At 42.0% G+C, this 26,850-nt stretch overlaps 2 protein-coding genes and 1 long non-coding RNA gene across 7 annotated transcripts in view; 2 read left to right on the top strand and 1 right to left on the bottom strand.

Moving 5' to 3' along the window:
- LOC148892498 (uncharacterized) overlaps positions 1 to 7,616 on the top strand; it is a 189,643-nt gene extending 182,027 nt beyond the window's left edge. Inside the window, exons 8-9 of the long non-coding RNA XR_016116240.1 lie at positions 4,673 to 4,996; positions 7,502 to 7,616. This is a non-coding gene — a long non-coding RNA (uncharacterized LOC148892498). The remainder of the gene's footprint in view (positions 1 to 4,672; positions 4,997 to 7,501) is intronic.
- lsm6 (LSM6 homolog, U6 small nuclear RNA and mRNA degradation associated) lies at positions 888 to 2,349 on the bottom strand. The gene is made up of 4 exons (XM_089006269.1): positions 2,288 to 2,349; positions 1,315 to 1,409; positions 1,119 to 1,232; positions 888 to 1,042 (listed from the first exon to the last, which is right to left on the bottom strand). Exons 2-4 carry the CDS (start codon positions 1,406 to 1,408, stop codon positions 1,008 to 1,010), a joined length of 243 nt encoding a protein of 80 aa, XP_088862395.1. The 5' UTR covers position 1,409; positions 2,288 to 2,349; the 3' UTR covers positions 888 to 1,007.
- A 5,136-nt stretch (positions 7,617 to 12,752) lies between the features above and the next one.
- Positions 12,753 to 26,850, top strand: part of znf827 (zinc finger protein 827) — a 66,293-nt gene continuing 52,195 nt past the window's right edge. For all 5 annotated transcript variants that reach the window (XR_016116203.1, XM_089005926.1, XM_089005925.1 and 2 more), the window contains exon 1: positions 12,753 to 13,205. Coding sequence is in view for 4 of the 5 variants with exons in the window: in XM_089005926.1 (XP_088862052.1) it covers positions 13,163 to 13,205 (43 nt within the window). In the remaining variant the exon portion in view is untranslated. The remainder of the gene's footprint in view (positions 13,206 to 26,850) is intronic.

Here is a 26,850-nt window from a genome sequence, read left to right as displayed (position 1 = left end):
GTTAGCAGTCGCAATCACATGTGCTCAGCAGTTTCATGTTGATGCTGTGAATAATGTTGCATCAAGTCACTCTAAAAGTTGATTTTTGCAGTAATTATTAGTCATTGTACATTTAAAACGCCGAACTGATAAGCAGCTGACCAATTTGTAACTTTTTTGAAACAGCAATTGTAAGCGGACATCAATTATTTTGTAACATCTATCATCAATTCATCCTCAAAGGCGCTTCCCTCTGCAGTTGAGTAAACAAGCGACCCTGAGTGCAAGTGGGAGTTGACGTGTTATATGAGTCCCACAGTCACGCTTCTATTGCGCTGTAAGCGGTAATGGATTTTTTGAACGGCCGTCTAAAGTGACGGATTTCTGCCGCACTGTGTGGCAGAAAGCCGTGCTAGTCAAAAGACTAGCACACAGCTCTTTTTTTTGTTTTAATCTCTATTCGTTATCAGTTTGCTGCTTTTTTTCCATACTGGACCGGTGGCGGCTCAACCAATCAGAAAAGGTCATCCCGTAATGAGTTTCTGCCATTGAGAGCAATGAGCACAATATTATTAGCTTCTCATCACTCTTCTGAAACCTTGTGGTTAAAACAATAGTAAGTCATTTTATTTCTTGCTTCGGGGATAAACTGAATGATTGCTTCATTAGGTTGCCAACAGCAACAGAATATTAAGGCATTTCATTGAATGAATTTTTAAACTTTTTATAGCAAGTACCACCAAAATTTAAAAAAAAATTAACTCTTCAGGTGCAATCGTGAAATCAACAGAGTAGCCTGAGGTTTATTTTTTTTAATTCAGGGTTTTAACAGTAAGGTTTTATTCTGCCAAATAATCAAGGCATTTTCATGAAGCCCCAACACAAAATAATGTTGCAAACTCAAGATGCAGGGTATAACTCAGGATTTATTCACTCTTTCAAATTTATAAAACATGCAGGTTGTAGTCAAACACAAAAATAACATCCATAACAAACAAATCAAAATGACAGAAAAAAAGATGGCATTATTAGATTTTCCTCTTCTGTGTGCTGATATAAAGAACTGTGGAGACATGAAACATGTATGTTGCAAAGAGAAAAATAAAGAGGAAAAAAAAGAGAAATGTAATGCCTCTTACCATTGTTTCCTCTTAGAAAGGCATCGCCGTATTTGTTTTTCAGTTGCCCGTTAACATACTCCTCAGTCTGCTCTATGGCGATGTTCATATAACCATCCAGGCAAGCCAGGACACCTGAACACACGGGGTGACTGTTAAATTAGTACAGCAACTTAACAAAATTAATCAGGGATAGAAGCCAAACAGTTTAGGCTACCTCGGTAATCGACACCCGAGTTCAGCTTGACCACCACTGGCCTGCCGATGATCTGCTTCAGGAAGTCACTGGGGGTTTGCTTTCTGAGACTCATCCTGGCTCAGCGTTTGGAAGCAACAAGGAGAAAGGGTTTGGTTAGATCACACAATTAAATTAGAGTTTGATTACTACAACAAAAAATAATTAGATTTTATACTTTATGATTCTGAATTCATATGTCAATTCAAAAATTGCATACATATGTATATAATAATGAATTTTATTTACAAGCGCCTTTCTAAACTCTATAGGACACTTTACGGTCACATGATAAGTTTTTTTTGTAGGTGAGCAGCAGCAGACAGACGCCCCAGCGTTTGCTCAACTCGGAAGTGAATAACCTTAATTAGTCGAATTAATGGTGAACTAATAATAAAAAATAATATTAAATGAGTTACTTTCCTGTGGCACAAGAGAGCCACAGTAGCTGCTCGTTAGCCGATTGCTGGTCTAAACAACAGGCTGGTTGCACTTCAGCAGTAATCACAATTAGGATTCTTTGCAGGCTAAGAGCGTTAGCATTAAAGTCATGTTTATTCAATGGTGCATCGTACCACTACCAGTTAGCATGTCGGGGCTAATATGAACGATTTGGTAGGAGAAATAGACGGGGTTTACTCATTAGCGGCTAACGTCTGTGTAAGCTCTCAGTCGTACAGGAGTGGTCCATCGATGAGAAGGTTTCTTCAGCCGTCATCTGTACAAAAGTGAAGTAAAAGTACACTTTTGTACAGATGACGGCTGAAGAAACCTTCTCATCGATTAGCGGCTAACCATTTTATCGAAGTATTTTGGACAACCTGATGACTTGAGGCAATTGACGGTGTCAGGAAAATATATAGAAATACTTAATTCAAATCGAAGCAGCGCATTGGGTAGTTTGTAATTTTTAGGTACCAGCTTAGTATTTGTTAAAGTAGGCGTCTCACCGTACCTTTCAAACGTTGTCCGAACGATGCCAATGGCGTACTGGACCGGTGGCGGCTCAACCAATCAGATACGTCTTTGTTACGGCATCCGAGCGGGGACAAAAAGGACGGAAACGAAATTACCAACCCAATTTATTGGAACAACGATCATTTACATGTTTCTGTCGGTGCATCCATCAATTTTTTTTTTCGAAATCATTAAAGATATAAAGGGATTTATAATGATAAAGTAAACCGATATTAAGAAAGAAGTACTTTTCGAAGAAAAAATACATTCTCCTGGTGTTACATTGAAACGTAATGGTCCCCAAAATACTATGTCGACAAACCGAGCTTATCATATGTGACCCTTCCATTCGATGGGACAGCTGTGACAGTGTTCAGGGGATAATTTAAATCTTCACAGGTTGCCTCAGCAACATGTACCTGTTTGGTCTAAGAAAGACCATAGTGCTTAGACGTTTTTTTTCTTCCTTTTTTAAACTGTCATTGTAATTGCTGCTCCGTCCAGACTGTCGGTCAAAGGTTAAGAGATGGTGTCGCATCTGATAACGCCTCTGTCGGCCTCAGTGCCTAAGCCAAATGTGCACAGCTTGGTGCTACATGAAAAACGATGTCATAGGAAGGAAATGGGGCCAAAAGATACAGGAGGACAGACATGCGAGTGGGTGTTAACAGAGGGTGAGATGGTGTATGGAGACAGGTTGCTTGTTAGCAAGGCAGGGCTAGCGTCGCTGAGGCTCGTGGTTAATTTGCTATCTGCTGCTGCACTCGACTTCGGTCAACCTAACAAAACCTTAAGTCATAAACACCTTGGTACTGATTAATTAATATTCAATGCATTTTATTGCTCTTGTGACTCATGTCCATCTCGCAAGGACATTTGGCTATTGACAGGACTAAAGGGGCCATGCAGACTGGCCATAATCTTGCATTTAAAATGTAATCAGATATAAAGGACAACCGACGAATCACTTCAAAAATCACTTCAAATGACTTCTACTGAGCGTATTTTACAAAGATTCCACCGCATATAGCTATATTTTATGTTTTTAGACTCGCACTGAATATTCAGGAAGTCTTGTTTTCGAGTTGATGACGATGCCTGACCTGACGTCACGTCTGGAACGCCCCTGACCGAGAAAGCGACACACAATGCATTTTGGGTACTTTGTTTGGTCTGAAGACTTAGTGTTGATCAAAATTAAATTAGAAGGAAAACATAAATAATGTGATGGTAAATCGTTGTGTGTTGCACCAAGACTACTATTTGATATGAGTTGACACAAATTCCCAGCAGACAAATCAGCCCATTTCCAACGGAGCTTGGGCACCATCTTGTGCATTTTCCGGGACGCTACATTGGAGTCCTGACTGCTCAATTGATACAGAAGTACTTCTTTAATCGATTGCAAACATTTATGCTTTCCTCTTCAGAACTATTTGAATCATATTAATCACTGGATGAGTAACAAGAAAGCATCTTCTCCGAATCTGAAGCCATTGTTTTGATTCTAGAGCAAGGCACGACATACTGGTGTGACGTCACGAACAAGGGGGCGGGACCTTCTGAAACTGAAACTTTCTGAAGTAATTTTGAAGTAGTTTTGGGACACTTTAAATCATTTTTATTGGTGTTTTTCATTTGACTAAAAATATCAGCCTGCGGGTTTTGGGTATTTTAGATGCTATAAGACGATTTTCTGATGTCAGTTAGGATAAAAAAAATGGTGTTGGTTGTCCTTTTTAGGGTGGAACAAATGACTATTAGGGTATTGTTAATGCTTTCAAATGTGAAAAAATAATGGACAGCAAATACTGTACATTGTAAAGCCAGCTAGCTTGATCTTCTCCTTCGCTTCCCAACGAAGGATCAAAAAGTGACATTGACAATTCTTCACGTTCCCCTGAGAGGTCCCAGCATCTCCGCTCGCTGACCACCCCGCAGCCAAACTCGCTCCCCGAGGATCGACGCGTGCACACATTCAGACTAGCTGGCTTGCGCTATACGGTTTAAACACAAACCTCCTGAGATCTTTGCACTCGGTGGAGCTTGCTCTTTTTCACTTATACTGTACAGCAGCATGTTTTTATATATAGTCACCAGTATATTTTCTTACGACTCTTACTGTGTGTGTCATGTAAATTCCAGAAGAAAAAAAAATCCAGCCTTGATGTCAAGACAAAATAGAAATAAAAAATTGAACTCACACTCTGTTAATATAAATACACCTGTGTACCAAGCGCTAGGCTAACTGTGTATCATCAAGATAAATAAATAAATAACTGCATCCATAATTATATCCGTCCCGCGGTTTTCCACTTTGTCACTCTGCTACCAAGTTGTCGGAGTGACACTGTTGTATTGTTTTGTTTTTTTTGCTTGATAGATGGTGAATGGTGCTTATACAAGAAGCCACTCCAGTGCGCCCATAAATATGCATGTTGACATTTGGAACAAAGCCACTCGTCCTCTCTTTCCTGATGAGCTGTGCCGCCGTACTATAACATATTGCCATACTGTCCCACCTTGTGTTTCATAGCCAATCTCTCTGTTCATCAACTTGGCAGATAACCTCTAGACGCTGACAGATGATGCGCATGCAAAGCCCTGGCGAACGTTATTTCCCAAAATGGATGCTAATACAAGTAATTAATGGGCTGTGTGGTGTCTGCTTGGATGAAGACGACGACACTCTCCAGACAGTTTGGAGGTGAAGGCCGTAACAATTTCGCTATTGATTACCGGTGGGTCGGAGGTGGAGGCATGTTCTCACATTCACAGACCGCCGTGTGAGGAAGAATCCCAGCGTCCCCAATGTTCTCATCTAAGACGGGGAAGAGCTTGCTCGCTTTTCTTCGTCCCAACAATTGTGTTAAAGACTTAAATTTTTATACGGCTCTTGTCCTGGATCTCATTAAATTATGCAAGCAATACCCGTCCCGACATGTTGAGCAATCAGTGTGCATATTGTGAGTACTGTACATCATCTTCACAACAGGAGGGCACGATAGTCTTGTTTTTATTTTCATTACAAAAGTTGGCTATAATCCCACACACAGCTAGCTGGCTGGCTAGATAGCTACATAGCTTGATAGCTGGCTAGATAGTTACATAGGTAGCTGGCTGAGTAGATAGCAAGCTCGATAGCTATGTAACAAGCTAGCTGTTACATAGCTTTATAGCTGGCTAGAGAGTTACTTAGCTTTATAGCTAGATAGACAGTTACATAGATAGCTGACTGGGTAGATAGCACGGTATCTAGCTATGTAGCATCGCGCGGTTGCACCTTTTCGGCAGCACAAGTATAGCTATGTAGAATTACATAGCTACCCAGCCAGCTAGCTATCTATCTACCCAGCCAGCTAACTATGTAACTATCTAGCCAGCTAACTATGTAACTATCTAGCCAGCTATCAAGATATGTAGTTACTTAGCCAGCCAGCTAGCTATGTAGCTATCTAGCTTTCTATGTAGTTATCTAGCCAGTTATCTAATTATCGATCTTGCTGGCTGTTTAGTTAGCTTTGTAGCTTTCTAGCCAGCTACCTAATTAATCTATCTATCAATCCATCTTTCCATCCATCCATCACTTGGGATCTCTTCTGCTGGATGGATTGGCGCATTGTGAAAAAGCGCTTCTCTGCCATCTGGACGCTGGCCAGCTGACATTCCGCAGAGACGAATTGAGAGAAAGCGGCACTCGGGCAGATTTATCGGGCCATTGGCTCGCCTTAGGAATTCTCTTGTAACATGGCACTCCTGTGAAAAGGGATGAGGGAATTAGTGTAAAACATACCACCCCGATCGTCCACCCGCGAACGTGCCTATACTCCTTCGCCCACCATTTTAAGATGTACTATGACTTCCATATATTCCCCCCTGCTCTCTTAGTGCACTTGTTTTTATATGAGAGCGCATAGAAGGAAGACGGATGGGTCGTGAGTTCCTTTGATACCAATGAATATTCAAGAAGGCCTGGTGAGAGAAGATTGCTGTACTGTATTGCCAGCTAATGTGTGTGTGACTGTGTGAGTGTGTGGCAGATTTTATTTGGCACTATCGTCCAATTCTATTATGAATTTGAACTCAATGTCCTGATTTGGTGGGACACGAGGCCCAAGAACCAAAAATCTGCTTTGTAGAAATTAAGCAGGGACTTGGAACTTTCTTGAAAGTTCAATCGGAAGACTTGAGATATTTACTTATTTACTCTTTCTGCATATGTGACTTATTCCCGCTTCTTCTAGTTGCTATAAAAAGCCACATCATCCGAATGTCCCTACACGGCCTTAGAAGGCCTGCGTCCAGTTCTCGAGCAGGTCCATGCTGACACAATGTACCAGGGAAAGAAAAAAAAAGAGGAAACCGCGATGCCATGCCAGAATCGTCTTGGAGTGCGGCGTGAAACACAAAATGGTCGTGTTTGGTGTCGCTCCCACATAGCTGGGTCCAGGTGGCAGAATGGCAGAGTGGGAGAACAGACCATGTTTGTGTGAAGATGCAACAACTCTCTCTCTCTCTCTCTCTCTCTCTCTCTCTCTCTCTCTCTCTCTCTCTCTCTCTCTCTCTCTCTCTCTCTCTCTCTCTCTCTCTCTCTCTCTCTCTCTCTCTCTCTCTCTCTCTCTCTGTCTCTCTCCCTGTCTCTGCACCTCTCTGCCTCTTGCAGCCTTCCTTCTTTTTCTTCTTCCGATCGACCTACCTACCTCCCTACCTAGATAGATAGATAGATAGATAGATAGATAGATAGAAATTGTGCTGAGTTGGCATTAGCATAAAAAAATTCTCAGAAACCTACGTACCCGATAACGCTTACCCTACCCTAAGACAAAAACTCTAACGCCAACCCCATAATACAAATTAAATAATTGTAAAGAGAGAAAATAGACAGATCACACATTTGCTTCATTTATTTTTCTTGTCGTCTCATTATTCCTTTCAGTGCAACCTACTTTGTAGATCATGTCAGTGTAGCTTCATCAAAATGAAACATTGCCGTGTAATGACTTTTATTTTTTTGAAAATACCCAATGCTACTGCCATTTCTTTTTCCCGCAGCGACCCGACAACAAACAGAGAGGCAACCACGCAAAAGCGTCAAAGGGGTTCATGTTACCGCGCGACAGTTGGCACGGGTGTCAAACCAACGCCTTTGCCAAGCTGCGCTGCCAGGAGCTCAGAGTGTCCGCTTTTAATATTTCAATTGCCTCTCATACAGCCACCCCGCTTCTTCCTGCCCACAAACCAACCAGATTATGACAACGGGCCTGCCTCGCCGCTTATCTGACAGTCGCCTAGCGACAGATCCCTGACCTGGCTTTGACCTCCGACGGATAAGGTCAGCACCTGAGGGCGCTCCCATTGGAGGGCTGCCTGGAAAGGGGGTTGGGCTTGGGGTAAGCAATAGGGAGACAGAAGAGGCGGCGTTCCTCGGCACACTCACACAGCTCGCTGATAACGTTTTTATAAATAAATAAATAAATAATGCCTACTTTATACCTTTACCGGTTATTCAAACATTGGAAGCTGTTATGCAACAAAGTATGGCTTCAATTTAGGATAGTTTTGATAGTTGATTAATCTGTTCATTAGTCTGAGGCAATGGGCAAACATGTTGATCAGTGCTTTCCAAATTAAAACAAAAAACGATTCACACAAAGTTAATCAGTCTGAATTTCTGGCGCATGACAAAAACAAGGAAAATAGTTCCTGTGGATAGGCTGAAGTTTTGAGGATTTGGACATTTTTTAATCAGACTCGGTGTGTAAAACAAGTCTCAGCTAATTTCCAATGATGTGTGGTGAGATGCCTCACTGCTCCGGCTTGCTCTGACATAAGATGTTAGCATCAAGCTAGCAAACCTCCAGGAGACAAAGTTAAATGATGTACGTATTTGAATATTTTGCGATTTAAACTGTGATGTTGGATTCCCTTTTGTTCTGTGTCAGTTTTATGAACGTCAACAGAGAAAGACTTCAACTGAGAACGACAATGATGCAGCAAACTCTACATCAATTATAAGAAAGCCTTGACTCATCCTGCAAGTACAGATACAGTAAGTACATCACTAATGTTAAGTCTAGATTCGAACTATTCAATGAGAGCACTAGGTGATGTCACATCAGTGTGAAATATGGTACTTATTCCTAACTGAAGAATATTATCGTGAGACCTTACTCACTTACAAGCAATCATTTATTCGCGTATGATCATGGTGAAGATCATGATCATTTCTAGGATGCAGTATCCATTCACTTTCAATGAATCATCTATGGTATAATACATTCAACATACATTAACCATATGTGCGTCAGTACATGCTATATATTGTAATATGATGATATATACTGTTATCATAACGTTACATCAATGTATTAAATCAGCATAAATCATTTTCTGATAATACTGTTCAATTACAGAAAACAACTATCAACGCTCATCATGTCTCGATAAAACATAATTATTAAACTTATTCATAGAGTTCTGCTAGATCAGATACGTAGTATTGTAGTACTCATAATGTTTTACTGACCAGTAAATCTATAAGTACATTCAAGCCAACAAATCTCATAAACGATACACTACGTTATCCTAAAATGAAATGGCTGTTCATGAAGTTATTGCTCTGTGTCTGAGCATTGCACGAATTGGCATCTGTTAATATATCCATTTCATTGGATCATGGTAGTTTTGGATTTGGTGTCGTGTGTATAATGCTAGAAGATGCAAGATGTCTGATATACCTGATAATTAAAAACTCAGCATTCATTGTCTTACAGATGATGTTCATTGATCGAAGCAATAGACTGTGATCACATTAAGTCGTTCCTATAAGATTGCAGTTCAATATTCATTGACTTTAAGAATAGTATTCATTTTTGCATGTACAGATAAAATCTTTGCAGCGATGAATGATTCTGAATGTATAAGTGAACTAGATAGCTGTGATTAGATAGCTTGTGTATTGATTGTGTGTTCATAGTGTTATCTTTGTGTTTCTTTGTGGTCTGCTGGCAAGCAGTGTCAATTGTGTGTCTGCTTCCACTGTAATATTGTTCAAGAACAGTTCTATAACTTGTCAGTACTCGTCATTATATGTTTTGTACAATAACTAATGTATGAGAGCGATTGTGACGTTGTACTCAGTAAATCATGTGTACAATATCAAACATTAGTCTAATTACAGCATGATTACATTGACTAATCTATTTATCGATTCACACAGACTCGGAGCACAATGCCCATTCGTTTTGATCGGTGTTATGCTAGTGGACTTCATTACCTGCAGATCAATCTGAGCAAGTAGAGCTGTAGACTTCTGACCAAACTATTTTCAGTGACCGACAAGGCATATTAATCGTGAGTCTACATGGTCGACCACAGTTCTGAACCTACTTCATCTTAATGGCGTAATCGCGCAGAGTGTCGTGAACTCAGCTTATGGGATGCGCGATTGATCGCGGTTGACCATATGCTGGTCCATTCCGATGAAGAGGAAGTGGAATAGGGTTGCTGGGAATTGCTCATTATAATGCGTTTGTGCGTTTAGTTCCGTTGCCTCGAGTTTACACGAGGGAATGGAATTACGGAGTTCATTCGTTGGCAGTCTTAAAAATAGCCTAGTAAGCCATTATAGGTCGCTCAGTGCAATTAAATGGAAATACATGATTTCAGTAGCGTAATCACTCACAACGTAAACTCTGCATTTTTAGTTCAAGTTAACTCATATTAGTTTCTGAACGCTGACAAATCATGCTGTATCATCTGGTCTAGAAATTCGCAATTCAACAAATGATAATCAGCTACTAGTTCCACATACCGAATGGCAATGATTCAATGATAACATCAACTACTGATCTGATCAGTATCCAATGGAATACTGCATGATACGTAATGGTTGTTATGTGATGTCGATTCTTGCCGTAATGGACGTTATGCTTACTATTCTGTTCACACAATAATTTAAATATGCTCAATGAAATACTTATCGTAATAACTAAGATGAAATTTACTGTGGATGTTCATTGATCGACTATGTTGAAGGTCATCAGTGTAATGCATGTGCTAATGTGTATCAATGCATCGTAAGTTTCATTTGTTTATGTGATTAATGTCAATTATCAGTTAGATAATAAAGTAATGTTTAGTTATGAATCACATTATTTATCAGATCAAATTTATTTAAATTAAGTGTCTCATCAATGATATAGTGTTCAATTTAAGTTACTCAGTGATGATAATTGTTAAATAAGTGTAGTGAAGCTTGTAAATAGGATTGCAGTGTGTAATGTTATTTTCAGGTCTGATAGTGAGATTCAATATGATAGTGACAGCTTATTTTTCATATAATTCCATAATAATTGTAAGAAATCCTATAACTGTTTAGTGCATAGTTGTGAGTGTATCAGTATTTTACATAGATAAATGAATAACGACATTGATTTTGGGTGTTGATGTAAAGTTCGAATGCAAGAGTGCTCTCGTGCGCGCTGCGTTAATTGTTGTTACTATCATAATATGTAAACCTACGTTATTGCGGTGTGAGTCGAGGGTGGCGGTGTATGGTGTGTTAAATGTGTTGCTGGTGTGTTGAGTCGTTGCGTGTGCTACTGTACGTCTGGTGCTACTGTTGTCTCAGTACACACATGGGATCACGTCGTAATTTTATTGAGTAGTCTTAATATTACAGGCCTTAGAATCCTTAATTTGACCATTCCGCTCCATTGAATCGTAATGTGTTTACTCGTGACTCGTGTTATAATGACAGCTGATTTTAACTCACTTAAGTAATGTCTCAAGGATGTATGCTTTAAAGCTTCGGATGACTTCCCCCAACTTACTGATTAATGTACGTGTGGATACTGAACTCGACCATGATTGGAACGCATGCATTTAATCTCTTAGTGCTTTGTTAACTGTGTATTGGAATTTATTGCAGTGTCAAGTGCCAGTGAGTCTTAATAAATTGTCTGTCAACTCATAAGCATTCAAGTGTTGCTTGAATAGGTGGTTAAGCGGATGATCAGTTGTGGTCTGGCCATGGAAATGTTGCGTGGATAGTGACATCGACGTACTGGTCGAATGCTGCTCTAGAGACAAGAGGCTGCGCGGTAATTCTGCTTGTAGCTCAAGTTTGCGTGACTCTGCTCGTTAGATGACAGGCTTGCATGGTTCATTTGAGCATGTATAGGTATAAATACAGAATACTGTGCTTCGACAACCGTATGAACTATACCGCTAGCAGCATTCGTGCATTATAGACTAATGTGACTGCTACGCAACTGCAGTGAAACACAAAATGTCAGCAATGTTAAGAAGTAAAGTTACTAATATGCCAGTAAATTCTTTACATTGCATCTATTAATTCAATGGATCAGTGACAGTTATAGATTTATGTGACTATGCAAACTAAACAAAAGTCACACATATAAAATCGTGACCTTCGATAATAATAACTGTTTAAAATACAAGATATGTCACTCGATGTAACAATCTAACTCCAGTCCGCCCATAAACTGGTTTTATATAGCATCGACAGAATTGTTTGTCAAACTTACATTCACCATTAATTCGTCAAGGACGCTTACCATGATGTGATCTCATCACGAACATGGGTTGTATACACTCTATTTTTGATAATTCCAAAATGGTCATGAAATGAGTTATACTACATCGGCTATGAAATTGCCTTGATCATCGCAATAACAATTTGGACATAGTCATATTGACATACACATGTGCAAAATTGGTTACGCATTGGCAGTCGGAAGAATATGGCGTACTTGGCATTCTGTATTATTCAAATATGGATAAAACTATTCTCTAGGAGGTGTGTTATCCTACACCGGTTACCTGGCCTGTTCGTGAAATATTGTGAAGTCTGCTTGGTTGTTTTAAAATTAACAGGTAACCGGTTTGGAAAACGAACTTTTAAAAAACATGAAGGCAATTTTTTGTTCCTGTAAACTTTTGCTTGTTTTCCCTTGAATTTTTCACCACAAAGTTCACCCAGTAATGATTTTACCGCTTCTTAAAAGTTTTTCTGCAAAATTTAAACTAAAACCACAACCCTCTTGGCTTAAAATATTCGTGGGCTTTTGGCTCCCAGATTTGGCCCCTTGGCAACGGGTTATAGGGTAATTGCTTAAGTGCTGGCGTTGGTTTTCCCAAATTCAAAGGAGGAGAGCACATTGCAACCCGAAATATCTTGATAATTCATGTGTTTTGCTTTAAATTCTTGGGTTTACATTTAATTAAGATTATCATTTTGTACTAAAGGGTGTACCCCAGCCATTCAGTTGTGTAACCCAAGATTGCCTGTGAAACTCGCTTGATGCTTGTTACAATAAAAACTGTCAGATGGTCAAATGTCTCTGGGCAAACAATGCATTTTCTCATGTCAATAAAATTAGGAAAGTTTCGGAAACCATATAATAACGCACAAAAATGTGTGTTTTAATGCTGCGCGCGAGGCAACGAGCGCGCGCGCGCCCGTCTGCTCTGCTGTTGCTGCCCTTTGATCCCCCGCATTAGTGTTAGTTAGGGGGGCTCCGAGGCGCACAGCAGTCAAGACTGCCGAGCGAGCAAAGGCACAAGCGGCCCAAGCGGCGCCCCCTCCTCCGCGGCCCGGGATCCCCGTTTCCCCCTCTCTCTATTCGTCGTCCCCCTCCTCGACCGACGGTCCCACTCTGAACCGAGCGAAGCCAGCCAGGTACCTGACTGAGCCGAGGAATCGCGGTTGCCCGCCCGCCTGCCTTCCTTTCCTGCCCGCCTGCCGTCCGTCCCCTCCGGTCTACTTCAAATGGGAGCGAGGCTCTTTTCTTCCGTCTCCCCGGGCCAGGACGAGAATGTGATTTAAAAACAAGCGTTTTGGGGGAAAATGCCAAGGAGGAAGCAAGAGCAACCCAAGCGCTTGCCTTCACGTAAGTCTCGCGGCTAGTGTGCGCCATTCTCCGTGGGGTTAAAGAGGTGAAAGAGACAAAAGAGGCTAGGTTATATTCCTCCTCCAGTTCTTCTTTTTTTCCCCTCTTTTCTTTTTTTGCGGGTCCGAGCGAGGCAGCCATGTTGTTGGCGACGCTTTAGCCAGCCCCCAAGAGCAGCGGGAGGAACCGTAAGCGAGCGAGACGTTCAGAATCGATTTTTCTCCCCCCTCTCTCCGGAAAAAGAACCCCGCGGCTCGCTAAAGGTTGTTGGTTGTATGTGTGCGAGGGGGGGTTAGAGGAGGGGGAGGAGGAAGAAGACGATGGTGCTTGTGGTGGTAGCTGGGGGGGGGGGCAATACGCCACCGCGGTGTTTTCGCCAACATGTCCGCCTGGTTAGATGGCTTCTCCGGGGGGAGGCGGAGAACCCGGAGATTGTGGCCGTAATAAAACTAAGGGTCAGCCGGATCAGACGAGCCGGAGTCTGCGTTACTTGCTCCCCCGCACTGAAGCTCGGTTAGCATTAGCTAGCACTTCAACTTCATTGCTTAAAAAAAGAAAGTATGGAAAGAACCCCTCCACCATTTTCTAGGTACTCCCTTGTCAAGAGTGGCCATGGTCGGTCACCTGAAGTTCATGGTCCCCCCCTCCCCCAGTTCTCCTCTTCTTCCTTTTCTTCCCCTTTGCAGCCATTCATTGCAGACAGACTTGGATCAATAACATTGTTAGACGGGGGGGTGGGGGGACACAAATGCCTATGCCGTGCCCAGTCATCCCCTTTTTAATAATAATAATAATAACATGAACCTCCTTTAGCGAGCTTCATACTTTGTCTCTTCGAATTTGACCCACCATTATATGTTTGGATCACCATATTTACACAGGCAGGGAATGAGCTGGGGGTGGGGGGGTCTGCAGTTGCACACTAAGGTCGCTGTGGGTTCACTGTGAAGGAATGACTGGAGTCATTTTCAGTTGCTTGTATTGTTTTTGTTGTGATACAATACAATCTATTTTTTAAGGCACCAAAACTGTCAGCATAGTGAAGTTTGTTCTGGCTTCTGCCTCACTTTTAAATTAGGGATGCAGGAAGACACAGAGACACATTGAGTTGAAGCACCTGTGAATAAAACTCTGGCAAGCATTATTTATTATTTTTTTTACTTTCCCGACCTGATTTAAAACCGCAGACTTTGTTTTAGGTCTGCATGATGCTGACTCTTAGGCGGGAGAAGGAGTGAGCACCAAAATGGCATGTTTAGTCCAAGATTTAAACCCACAATCTTGCGACTGTGAGGCAGATAGGTGACGGCTACTGTGTTCCCGTCACAAAATCGTACTTAACAGTACCGCTGGTATTTTAAAATTTGTTACCGTTAGTTAGTTCCCTTCGGCCAACTTGTCCCCTTTTTTGATGCATTCCTGTGGCGTTTTGTCGAAATGGGATCCACCTGGAATGTTTTCCTGAGCGGCTGAGGCAAAGCCAGCGTGTGCCTAATTTACTCTAGAAATAAAGTAGACTTTTGCTCACTCTCCGGCGAAGTCTGTCCGGTCGGGTTTTTGTCACAAAATACCTGAAACTCGACACAACTCACCTTCTGGATTCCAAGTTTTGACTTAGTCTGGGTAGTCACGATGAAACTGACATGGCTAAGCTAGTGCTAGTTCTCATCATATTTTCTCCCTCTCGTTACCATCACATGTAACTTTCTTTGGTGCCATCATAGCAAGAAGCTATGTTGTCATTTTGCACCTGCAGCAGACAACGATAGGTTGTCCTTCCTTGTCTGAATTGTCATCACCTTCTGCGGGTGACAAGCTACTTGTGTAACATGTGCAGGAAACGAGTGGAAAATTGCTGTCTTACCAATTGTTGACCGTGATTACGTTTACCAAATATTATTTGTTTCATCTGTGTAAACTCTTAGTCGTACAGGAGTGGTCCATCGATGAAAAGGGCAAATCGGGGCCAGTCATAGAACATAATCAGTCAGGACAAAAGAAGTAATCAGATTAGCTTCAGGGAATAGTCCTCTAATCACCCCAACTTTGGAGCAAGTGCCTATCAAAGCAGAGGTCTGGCACCGCCACCTCTGGACATTAGGGATAGATAAATAGGGCCAGAGCTACCACCAAAATTTGAGTTAGCTGACAAAGCTTTTCGGATGGGGAGCGAAACGTCTGACACCTTCAAAAAACTCATTCGTTTTGTCAAACTCACTCCTAAGATTCCTATTGTTGTGCTAATGCTTCCAGATCCATCACTCCAAACATATTTTGTGCTTTCGGTGCTTTCCCAAATTTTACATTGTGGTAACCATCCGCACTAAAGTGTAAAACCTCACTTTTCAATTTAGGCATTTGAGTCCACTTGTCTCAGTTCCAGAATAGATTCAGTTCCGGGTCTTGGTATTAGCTTGATCTTGGTTTCTAGAGTTAAAAGTGCCTGCCTTGTGAATTTCTCCACTGTAGGACTGATAAAGGTTAATTTAATCTAATTTAATCTAATCTCAGAATCACTACCGCACTTCGTTTGAGTTTTTTATGTCCCCATGCATTAAATGAAAACACTTTTGGCATTTTACCATTTATCAAGGCACTGAGTAAAGACGTAGTCTGCAGTGCTGCATTAGCTTCAGCGTTAACTAGCCAGCTCACATCCAAACTAGTTAACTGCTCGTTTACTTGATTTTACGCGTTGATATCTGTGCTCGGTCGATCAACACGTTATCGGTATTGTATTAGCTGCTGTCTACTGTACGCGTGCACGCTTGTTTTTAGGTACGCGTTCAAATCTTGAATGCATACTCTACGTACATATTATATTATAAAATAATAACAATAGATCAGTTTGTGCTGTTACCTTGTCTGTCGGTCAATTTGCATAAGGCGACTTTTTTTGCAGCATGGTATGTGACCATGTAAACTTTGTGTATGTGTGTGTGTGTGTGTGTGTGTGTGTGTGTGTGCGCGCGTGTGTGCGTCTGGGTGCATAAGCCAGCTCTGGAGGTCATGATACAGTACGGCGCCGTCACTCTTGACAAGTAAACATGACCTTTGTTGCCACCGTGAAAACCACTCTCATTCTTCCTCCATGACCTTGCGGCAGTCTTTTGCGTGTGTGTGTGTGTCCACGTGTGTTGTTTTTACTCCCTTATTAAACGCCCGTCTGTAAATTACGCGAGGGACGCATCAAACAAGGACGCCACCGCCGCGTATTTGTCCGCCGACAACGCAACTTGGAAAGGACAAAGGTTTGTCGTGTCGAGATGGGACTGTGACCTTATAAGGCATCGTGACGGTCATCAGCTGTAATTTCAAACGATCACACCTGCACGAATTTGGTACTTATTCTTTCTGGAACTCAGTTTCCCATCAAACGTCTGCGTAGGCTCTCAGTCGCACAGGAGTGGTCCATCGATGAAAAGGTTTCTTCAGCCGGCAAATGTACTTCTTTGATGGTGTTGGATGTTTCGCTCCTCATCCAAAGAGCTTCGTCAGTGAACTAAAGTTGTGCTGGTAACACTAGCCCTATATATAACTGTAATGGATATAGGTGGCAGTGCCAGACCTCTGCTCTAAGGTTGGGGGAGCAGTGGACTATTCCTTGAAGGTAATCTGATTAGTTCTTTTGTTCTGTCTGATTAGCTCTAATGTTCTATGCCTGGCTCTGATTGCCCCATTCGCTCTGCTATCACCTCATCAGCAAACCTCATGGGCTTCGTCAAGCTTCAGGGAGTCGTCCACTGCTCCCCCAACCTTAGTAACTGTCAGAGTTACTAGCAGAACTTTAGTTTGCTGACAAAGCTCTTTGAGGAGCGAAACGTCCGGCACCTTTAAAGAAGTACAGATGAAAGCTGAAGAAAGCTTTTCCTCGATTTCCCATCAAACGTGTTCCAGAAAGGTTCTTCAAGGTAGTATCAGGTCTTGTTTTAGCCCCAGTGTGGCGGCTTCCTCTTGACTTCATTCATTAGCATATCAAAAGAATCCCGACCACGCTGCGTGTGACTCACGCTGTCGTTGAGATCGGAAACACGGTCCGGAATGTTGACCATTCTTGAGTCCGTGTCAAGGCGGGCGACTCCATTGACAGGAAGTGAAGCTTGCGGCAGTTCTGTCGAATGTTGTCGAAAAGGTCTCTTGGTGTTTCCATTTGTTTCGTTGGAGGGTGAGCACTATCTTGGAAACAGCTTATCGTGTTTTTGTTTTATAATTTTGGTCACCTTATCTTCAAAAAGTGAGGAGAAAGATTATTTCGTATTTAAGAACTGGCCGCTTAATTAGATTCGAACTGATTGTGTTTTAGTCAACCAGATAGTAAAAAGTACAAAATGCAACTGTGATTAGTTGTACCGTACTTGACTTGGTTTGGACACAACTGCGGACAACATTTATTTTTATTTTTTGCAAATGTCACTGATCAATTTTGTGTGGAAGTGATGGAAGGAACACGGAGTGCTTTGCAATCAGGAGAGGCGCCGTGGATTCAATCAACTCTCAGCTTGACAGCCAAAAAAAGTTCAGCTGCAACTTTTAAATTTTTTCGCTCAGCATCATTTTGCCTGGCGTATTGAATTAAATATGAAAAGGGGAGATAAGAACACTCAGAATCAAAAACAGCATAAAGTATTTGTAAACATTACACTTAAAAGACAACCGACGTCTCCGGACAAGTTGTGTCCATAATTTGTAAAATGGCTTCAAATGACTTCTACTGAGCGTATTTTACAAAGGTTCCACCGCACATAGCTATATTTTATGTTTTAAGACTCGCGCTGAATATTCCGGAAGTCTTGTTTTTGAGTTGGTGACGAGTCCTCACCCTACGTCACTGAAGGAACGCCCCTAACCGAGAAAGGACATACCTTGCATCACCTCAATGCATTTTGCGGTACTTTGTTTGGTCTGAAAACTTTGTGTTGATCCGTATTGATGGCGAAATTACTAGGAAAACACGCGATGGTGAATCGTTGTGTGTTGCGCCAAGACTTCTACAGTGTATTTGATGTTCGCTTATAAAACGTCCTAGGAGACAATTTCCACGTAGCTTTGTTTCCCTCTTCTGCCTTTTTTTGGGTACTGTGAGTACGAAAGAGTTTGTCACTACATTTCTCTCCAGATGCATTAAAATGACTGGAATACATTCTTTAATCAATTGCAAACATGTATGCTTTCCTCTTCAGAACTATTTTAATCATATTCATAACTGGATGAGTAACAAGCCATTGTTTTGATTCTCGAGCAAGGCAAGACGTCTTGGCGTGACACCACGAACAAGGGGGCGGGACCTTCTGAAACTGGCCACTTACGGGTTCAATTTGAAGTAGTTTTTGGGCACTTTAAGTCATTTTTATTGGTGTTTTGCATTTGACAAAAAATATCATACTGCGTGTTTTGGGTATTTTAGATGTGATAAAACGTTTTTCTGATGTCAGTTAGGAAACAAAAAAGTGATGTCGGTTGTCCTTTAACTCATTCAGTGCCAGACGGTGTCCAAAAATGTGCCCACTTCAGTGCCAGGGTTTTTGTCATGTTCACTCAAATTGCTGGACCCACAAAAGATGTTTTCGGACTACATTTAATTTAAAAAGTTTTATATACATAAGGCGCACTGGATTATGAGGCACATGGAAGAAAAAATCATTTCTTTTAGGTGCGCCTTGTAGTGCAGATAATACAGGACATACTTTGTTTAAATTTGGAGCAGATTATTAAATCTGAAACGAAACATAAAAACTGAAAATAGTGAGTGATAAATTTGAATGAATCTCTAACCTACAGTCCAAATCATATCTTGAACTGTAAAAATCATATTGCTGTTTTATTTTTTTAGTTTTTCTGGTCGTTTTTTTTTTTTGTTTTCTTTGATTTTTGAACTTTATCCGTCTCGGTTAGCAACACAGCATCTCAGTGTGAAATGGGAACATTTTGGATCCACTTCGGCCAAATCTGCGTTCCTTTTTTGTCGTCCCCAACACTACGTGTTCGCACGCTGTCTACCTTGGTTCCATGGCGGGGCCAGCAGCGATCTGGCTGCATTCCACTCGCTTAGGATTCTAACGACCTTGCTGCGGCCTGGAGTTGAAAACTGTTGGATTAAGAGAAAAAGGAAAATGAAAGGAGCTTTCCATTTTGCCCTTGGCGTCAAAAATTTCAGGGGGAAATTTCTACCCGGAATTCCCCCTTCCCCTTGTATTCGCCCCCACACCAGCCTCCCCCCTCCTCAAATGGATGGTCATTGAGGTCTCCGGCTATGTCGGTCGATCGAAGCGCAAGCGAATAATGATACACAAGCTCGAACTGGGAAATGAATTCACCACGCGCTGTCACGGGCGGCTCTTGCCGCTGGTGTGTGTGCATTTATGTGTTTGTGTGTGTGTGTGTGTGTTGAGCGGGGTGATAGTACCTGAAATCACAGCGGCCGATGAGGATTAACAGTTACCGGGGTAAGGTTTAATGGGTAGTAGTAGTAAGGCCCCTTACGTTTTGGATCGATGGCGACACATAAACGTTAACCTTATTTGCCGGCCGAGACAAATGAAAGCGCTCAAAGACAAGTCAGCTGCTTTTGTACTTGGAACTTGAAAGTACACTTTACACACTTTTACTCAAGATGCCACGTGAAATAGTTTTAGCTCCCTCACTGTGGCGGGGAAAAGTATTGATTTCATGTGGGGCATGGGGGGTCTGACATTAACTCATTAACTGCCAGACGATGTGCAATAATGTGTCCACTCCAGTGCCGGGGTTTTTTCATGTTCACTCAAATTTCAGGACATACTGAATATTGAGATTTAGGGCTACATAAGCATTCATTACGGCGTAAGAAACCTTAGACTATCTTCTTTCATCAGAAAATAAAGAGTTAATTCTTAAGTTATATGGGTCTGGCGTTATCTGAGCTTGAAATGAGGGCGGCTGTACAAAATACAATACATGCATATTGGTTTCCATAGCATTTTAACAACAGCTAAGCTGTGACAAGGCACTAACATGGACAAAAGGCAAATGCTGCCCCTTCGTGGAAGGGAAAAGCATTGCCAGAGGTCTGACTAGCGCTTTATCGGCCCCCACAAAAAGAAAAATCAAAACCCTGAAGAAATTTGGGAATGGCGCTCCATGTCACAATTTTCAATTCCGGATGAAATTCGGGAATGGCAGCGAACGAGTTAACAATCAATGCAAAACCCCATTAACATGCTAACTGTTAGCATCACGGTTTTATACAGATACAGTACAATAATACTCACAATCATAAGTTATGTTTCATTGTTCGAAAAATATCCAGAGGTCTGACCAGTGCTTTATTGGCACTCCCGCAAGAAAGAACAAACCGAACAAATTCAGGAATGGTGCTCCTCGTCACACTTTTTGAGCTTACTTCACTCTAGCGTGACCTGCATTGAAAGTAGGGGTAGCTGTACAAAGGCAAATGCTGCCCCCTTGTGGGAGGGAAAAACATTGCCAGTGGTCTGACCGATGCTTGATCCTCAACCCCGCTAGAAAAAAACCCAAACCCGAGCAAATTTGGGAATGGTGCTCCACTTCCTGCTTTTCAATTCCCGAATGAATTCGGGAATGGCAGTGAATGAGTTAATAGTGGCCCGATGGCCCTGGTTCAGTACGGCCATTGTTTTGGTCTACAGATACTGTCCCATCCAAGGTTTTACAAATTTAACAAGTCAATGCAATGAAATCAACAAATTCTTGCATTCTTTTTCTTCCACATTTTTTATATGTACATTTATGTAAAATATCGTACTTCATAGTCGCCTCCACCCGCACAACTATTACATGCCGAACACCTAACTGCACATCAATAACTCCCAAAAAAAGACTACTATATATGAAGCACCGCTAGTTACAGTACATTTTCTAGTTTTATAGTTTTCACCTGTAAAAAAATAAATAAAAATCCATCAAAGGGATCCATCAAAATGAGTGTCTTCTGTGTTTAAAAAAAAACCACAATTTGAATTGGAAAAAAATCAGCGATAATTCATAAGATATACTAGCTCCATGTCAATTCCACGTATACCTGAGTACCTGAGTGTTTTTAGACTGTGCCACTTGTCATTTATCTAACGGTAAAGGCGTGGCTAGCTCCAACTCACTACCGTCGGCGACATTTTAGTTGCAATCAAAACACTTTGGCAACAAAAAAAATGCTCATGTCTCTGCCGCTCCGCTATCAATCACGACACCCACCAATTTTTCCACATTGAATGCAAGTGCCAAGTCTTACGAACAACCCCCACCCTGTGTTGACAAGTCGCAACACGGAGATCTCCAGCTCGCAGAGCAGCCCTTTTTGGCGAGTAGCGGCATTCTCGCAGGAGCGCTTTCGGCTGGCAGCGTTTCACGCCGGATAAAAGCTCACCGCTGGGAAAGACAGAGACGAGAGGGTAAGCTAGCTGGTTGCGGTGAGAAGAGAGTGCACGTTTAGATAGATTGATAGATAGATGGAGGAGAATGAGGGAGAGGGGGGGGGGGGATAGCAAGAGCCGCAAAGAGCTTTGGGCAGTTTCTCTGTTGTTGTTGTACCACACAAGTGCATCCAGGCCCCTCAGGACAAGCCTTTAAGAGGCATGAGGGATGGAGAACATGAGAGAAGCAAGAGGAGGAGGAGGAGGAGGAAGTGGAGGAGGTGCTGTTCTGTGCCAGACGCCCCGTTCTAAACAGTGCGGTGATTTATCGACGGACCCTCACGTTTCGCTCTGAGAAAGCCGCTAAATCATCTGAGAGGGAGGGATGAGTGGCCATTTGGTCAATGCAAAACATGCGCAGAATGGCCTCACCGCTGTGTGAAAATTGGAAAGGTTGCGGCTCAAATTATTGCATCTGATTCGACTTTAGTTAATATTAATAATAATAACACATTTCATTTATAAGCGCCTTTCAAAACTCAAGGTCACTTTACAGTCACAGGATAAGTTTTTCTGTGGGTAAGTAGCGGCAGCCACAAGCGCAAGTGGTTTCACTCAACCCGACAGTAACTCAAATAGATAGAAAGCTAGCTAGCTTATAGATAGATAGATAGTTTTTACTGGACTCTGCATGCTCCATCACGTCTCAGATGATTTTGGCGCCGAGTGGAGCCTGCATAGTGGAAGACACAAAAAGGGGTACAATTTGGGCTCAAAACAGACATACCCAAAGAAGTGAAACAGTTTTAACTCATTCACTGTCAGACAATGTGCAAAAATGTGTCCACTCTAGTGCCGGCGTTTTTGTCATTGTCACTCATATTGCGGGACTCACAGAATATTTAGTTTTAGGACTACATAAACATTCAATTCAACATAAGAAACCTTAAACTGTCGTCTTTCATATGAAGAAAGCGGAGGGGAGTCGAGTGGTGCGTTCAGATGTGCTCAGTATGTCCGACAACCGTTTTATGGTTGCCCACCGAGGCATAAAAAACCCGACATCTTTGGTCAAAAACCGAATTGGTCGAGAACTCAGATGTACCAACACAGAGGTTTGACTGTACAAACGCTCCCCTACTTACAAACATTCGCGTTGTGAACAACGGTACATATGAGCATTTTTGTAGTAATGTTTGTAGTATTCTCTCCAGTTGTACATGGACATATCTTTATAAAGAATCTAATTTATGAAATGTTTATTTTTCAGTAGAAATCAGTACAGGTTACTTATATAAGCCTTAAAGGACAACCGACGTCTCCGGACAAGTTGTGTCCATAATTTGTAAAATGGCTTCAAATGACTTCTACAGAGCGTATTTTATTTATTCAGGAAGTCTTGTTTTAGAGTTGGTGACAAGTCCATACATGACGTCACGAAAGGAACGCCCCTGACTGAAAAAAAAGACACATTGTAGCAGTCCTTCCATCACGTCAATGTATTTTGCTGTACTTGTTTGGTCTGACAACCTCGTGCTGCACCCAAAAGCCACCAGAAGAGGGCGTCCAAGCTCCATATCAGGAATTTATCAACCTGTGGAGATGGAGGTGGCCACAGGAGGTCGCCATTTTGTGCCTCTTTTCTGGGACGCTATATTGCAGTCCAGATGCCTCAAAATGACACAGAATACATTCTTTAATCAATTGCAAACATGTATGCTTTCCTCTTCAGAACCATTTGAATCATATTCATAACTGGATGTGTAACAAGAAAGCATATTCTCCGAATCTGAAGCCATTGTTTTGATTCTCCAGCAATGCAAGACGTCTTGGAGTGACGTCACGAACTGGGGGCGGGACTTTTTATTGATGTTTTGTATTTGAATAAAAATATCATACTGCGTGTTTTGGGTATTTTAGATGCTATAAAACGTTTTTCTGATGTCAGTTAAGAAACAAAAAAGTGACGTCGGTTGTCCTTTAAAGGACAACCGACGCCTCCGGGCATGGTGTGTCCATAATTTGTAAAATCACTTCAAATGACTTCTACTGAGCGCATTTTACAAAGATTCCACCGCATATAGCTATATTTTACGTTTTAAGACTCGCGCTGAATATTCAGGAAGTCTTGTTTTCGAGTTGTTGACGATCCCCTACGTGACGTCACGGAGGGAACGCCCCTGACCGAGAAAGCGACACACAATGCATTTTCGGTACTTTGGTCTGAAAACATCGTGTTGATCTGTGTTGATGGCGAAATTAGAAGGAAAACTACATAAATAATGCGATGGTGAATTGTTTATGCGTTAACACGGATAAAGAATCTGTAAGTTTACACAAATTCCCAGAGGACAAAACAGCCATTTCCAACGGAGCTTGTGCGCCATCTTGTGCATTTTCTGGTCGCTACATTGGAGTCCAGACGGCTCGAATTGATACGGAAGGACTTATTTAATTGATTGCTAACATTCATGCTTTCCTTTTCAGAACTATTTGAATCATATTCATAACTGGATGAGTAACAAGAAAGCATCTCTGAATCTGAACTCTCTGAAGCCATTGTTTTGATTCTGGAGCAAGGCAGTGTGTGACCAATAGTGACGTCACGAGCAAGGGGGACGGGACTTTCTGAATCTGCCCAGTTTTCGAGCTCATTTTGTGGCAGTTTTGGGACACTTCATTGGGACACTTGGGTCATTTTCATTGGTGTTTTGCATTTGACTAAAAATATCAGCCTGTGTGTTTTGGGTATTTGATGCTATAAAACGTTTTTCTGATGTCAGTTAGGAAACAAAAAAATGGTGTCAGTTGTCCTTTCAACATACTTGTATAAGCCTTAAACATACCGATATAAGCCATAAACATACATTCCATATAAAATATAGCACTGAAGCAACTTATGAACAAATTCACCTTACAGAGAAATTCAACTTAAGAACGACCGTTCGGATTGTACCTCGTTCTTAAGCTGGGGAGCATCTGTATATTGATTACTATTAAGTCGAGAAGGTTTTCCCAAACCATGATGCAAAAAAGCCCCCCCACCCCCCCCCCAAAAAAACTGCCTTTTCAGTGACATTAATGTAACAGCCTTTCCTAAACTTCGCAATGCTACGCACTGCAACAACATGTTCTTCTCCCCTTATTACCGAGACCCCATGTCACGTTCGAAAACTCGTTCGCGTATTGACCGTGTCGCAGGCCTCCGCTCTCTTTGCGCTTTGAGCGCTTTGACCTTGTCGTATCCGCCAGCCAGAAATGAGATCATCAGCGTCAAGACAAGAAGCTGACATGTCTCCTCCACCTACCCGCAGCTCTAAGTGACGGTTGTCATAGCGATCATTATGCCACCGAGCCCGGTCGGGCGAGTGAAGGATGGCTTTGAATGCGGCGGCTTCGGGTCGCCACCTGGTTACGGCGAGAAAAGCGTGTCCTCTCCGTATCGGATCAGCGTGTGACCATTCGCGCCCGCTATCCTGGTTTAACACGGAGATTGGAAACCAAATAACACCGCCACCCACTTCCTTCGTTCTCCCAGGACTTGCATGTAAATTAGCTGTTAGCTTTTCTCGCTAGTTTTTCCTCTTTCTCGCTTGCTGCCTTTTTCGGCGTTGGTAGTGCTCGTAGGAACCAGGACAAATCCCGATTAGTGTTGTCGTCATCTTTTTAGCAGCGCCTCGGCCAAACGGATGTCAAGCCAATAGCGGCCGCTGAACAAAAGGTGCCCAGTCCTACCCCTCCTTCTTCGCTTGTTCTCTTGGCTCTTCTGCTCATTGCGGGGGATGCTGAGAGACATGCATTGGGCCTGCGTAAAGTAAAAAAAAAAAAAAAAAACATGTTTTTCTTTTTATCTTTGAAAAGGATGCTCGAGAGGAAGTTATGGTGGTGAACTCTCAAACCCACAAAAATGTCAGCAAAACCATGTCAATATTTTCTTTTTGTACCTTCACATAGCACAACGAATCCCTAACTACACAACAAAAATAATTTTCTTGTCAGACTTTTTAAGCCGCATACCCTGTTCAACTCCCTTAGTTATCCATCCATCTATTTTCCAGACAGTTTAATCCGACCAATTAAAAATCCAAGCATTCCATTTAACTCATTCACGAATGTATCGAGAATTGAAAAAAAAAACTACGTAGAGCGCCATTCCAGAATTTATTCGGGTTTTGTTTTTTTCTTGTTTGCGTGCCTATAAAGCACTAGCCATAGCCTCTCGGAATGTTTTTTCCTTTTCTACAAGGGGGCAGCATTTCCCCCTTTTCCATGTTAGTGATTTGTTTGAGCCCCTCCTCCCAGAATTCCACACTGCATCAGAGTTGGTTCACACACACCATCCTATCTTTGACACCTCAACTGTCATGAAAATCAAAATAAACCCAGTCGAGTGTTTCTCTTCTACACCCCGACATAAGTAGAGTACCGCTGCACCGTACTTTTTATCTCGTCACGAGTCTGGCAAAAAAAATTGCAGGACTCGCCCGCGGCTGTTGGAAAACGTATCTTAATTCATTGACAGTAGAGACATGGGGTGTCAAATTGGCAATCTCCAGAAAGACAGCCTGCAATTCTTTTGGGCAAGAAAAGTGTGAAAAGAACAGGCCATCACCCTGCTGTGTAGTTTTCTGGCATGCCGAAGAAGCTCACAGAGGTGATTGTGTGTCCGTGTGTGTGTTTGTGTGTATGTGAGAGAAGTGTGAGCGAGTAGGAGTGAGGAAGGTGGGAGTGTGTCAGGCATCCATGTATTGTTTGTAAATCGCAATACTGGCAAAAATAAAAGGGACATTTTGCACTTATGTCTGCCATTCCACCTATGGGGATATATTCGGGTGAGCGGTGGATACGCTGTATACTATTTTTGTTTTTGCTTTTGTGGCTGTAACCTGGTGATGGAATGATGGAGGGTGAAGACACAGTTTATTTATTTATTTATTTGGGGAAAATTCTAACCCAAAGTCTTTCCCCCAAACCTCTTTGAACACCCATTTTTACTCCCGAACATGAGTGGCACTGTCATGTTTCTACGAAGAGATTTGGTGCATATTTATCCACATGTACACAGTACACTATACGCCCCGCCACCAAAACAGCAATCAAATTCCAACCAAAAGTTTTTCCCCAAACCTTTTTGAACACCCACTTTTAAACCCGAACATTAGTGGTACTGTCATGTTGCTACTAAGCAATTTGTTGCACATTTATCCACCCACACACAATACAATATAAACCCCCAACTACCCTAAAAAAATGTACTCTAGTGTCACAGCCCCAATCGACCA

This window comes from Hippocampus bargibanti, linkage group LG10 (assembly GCF_051943395.1).
Source record: "Hippocampus bargibanti isolate YZ-2025 linkage group LG10, ASM5194339v1, whole genome shotgun sequence".
In the NCBI taxonomy this organism is placed as follows: domain Eukaryota; kingdom Metazoa; phylum Chordata; class Actinopteri; order Syngnathiformes; family Syngnathidae; genus Hippocampus; species Hippocampus bargibanti.
This window is presented reverse-complemented; position numbering and strand designations above follow the sequence as displayed.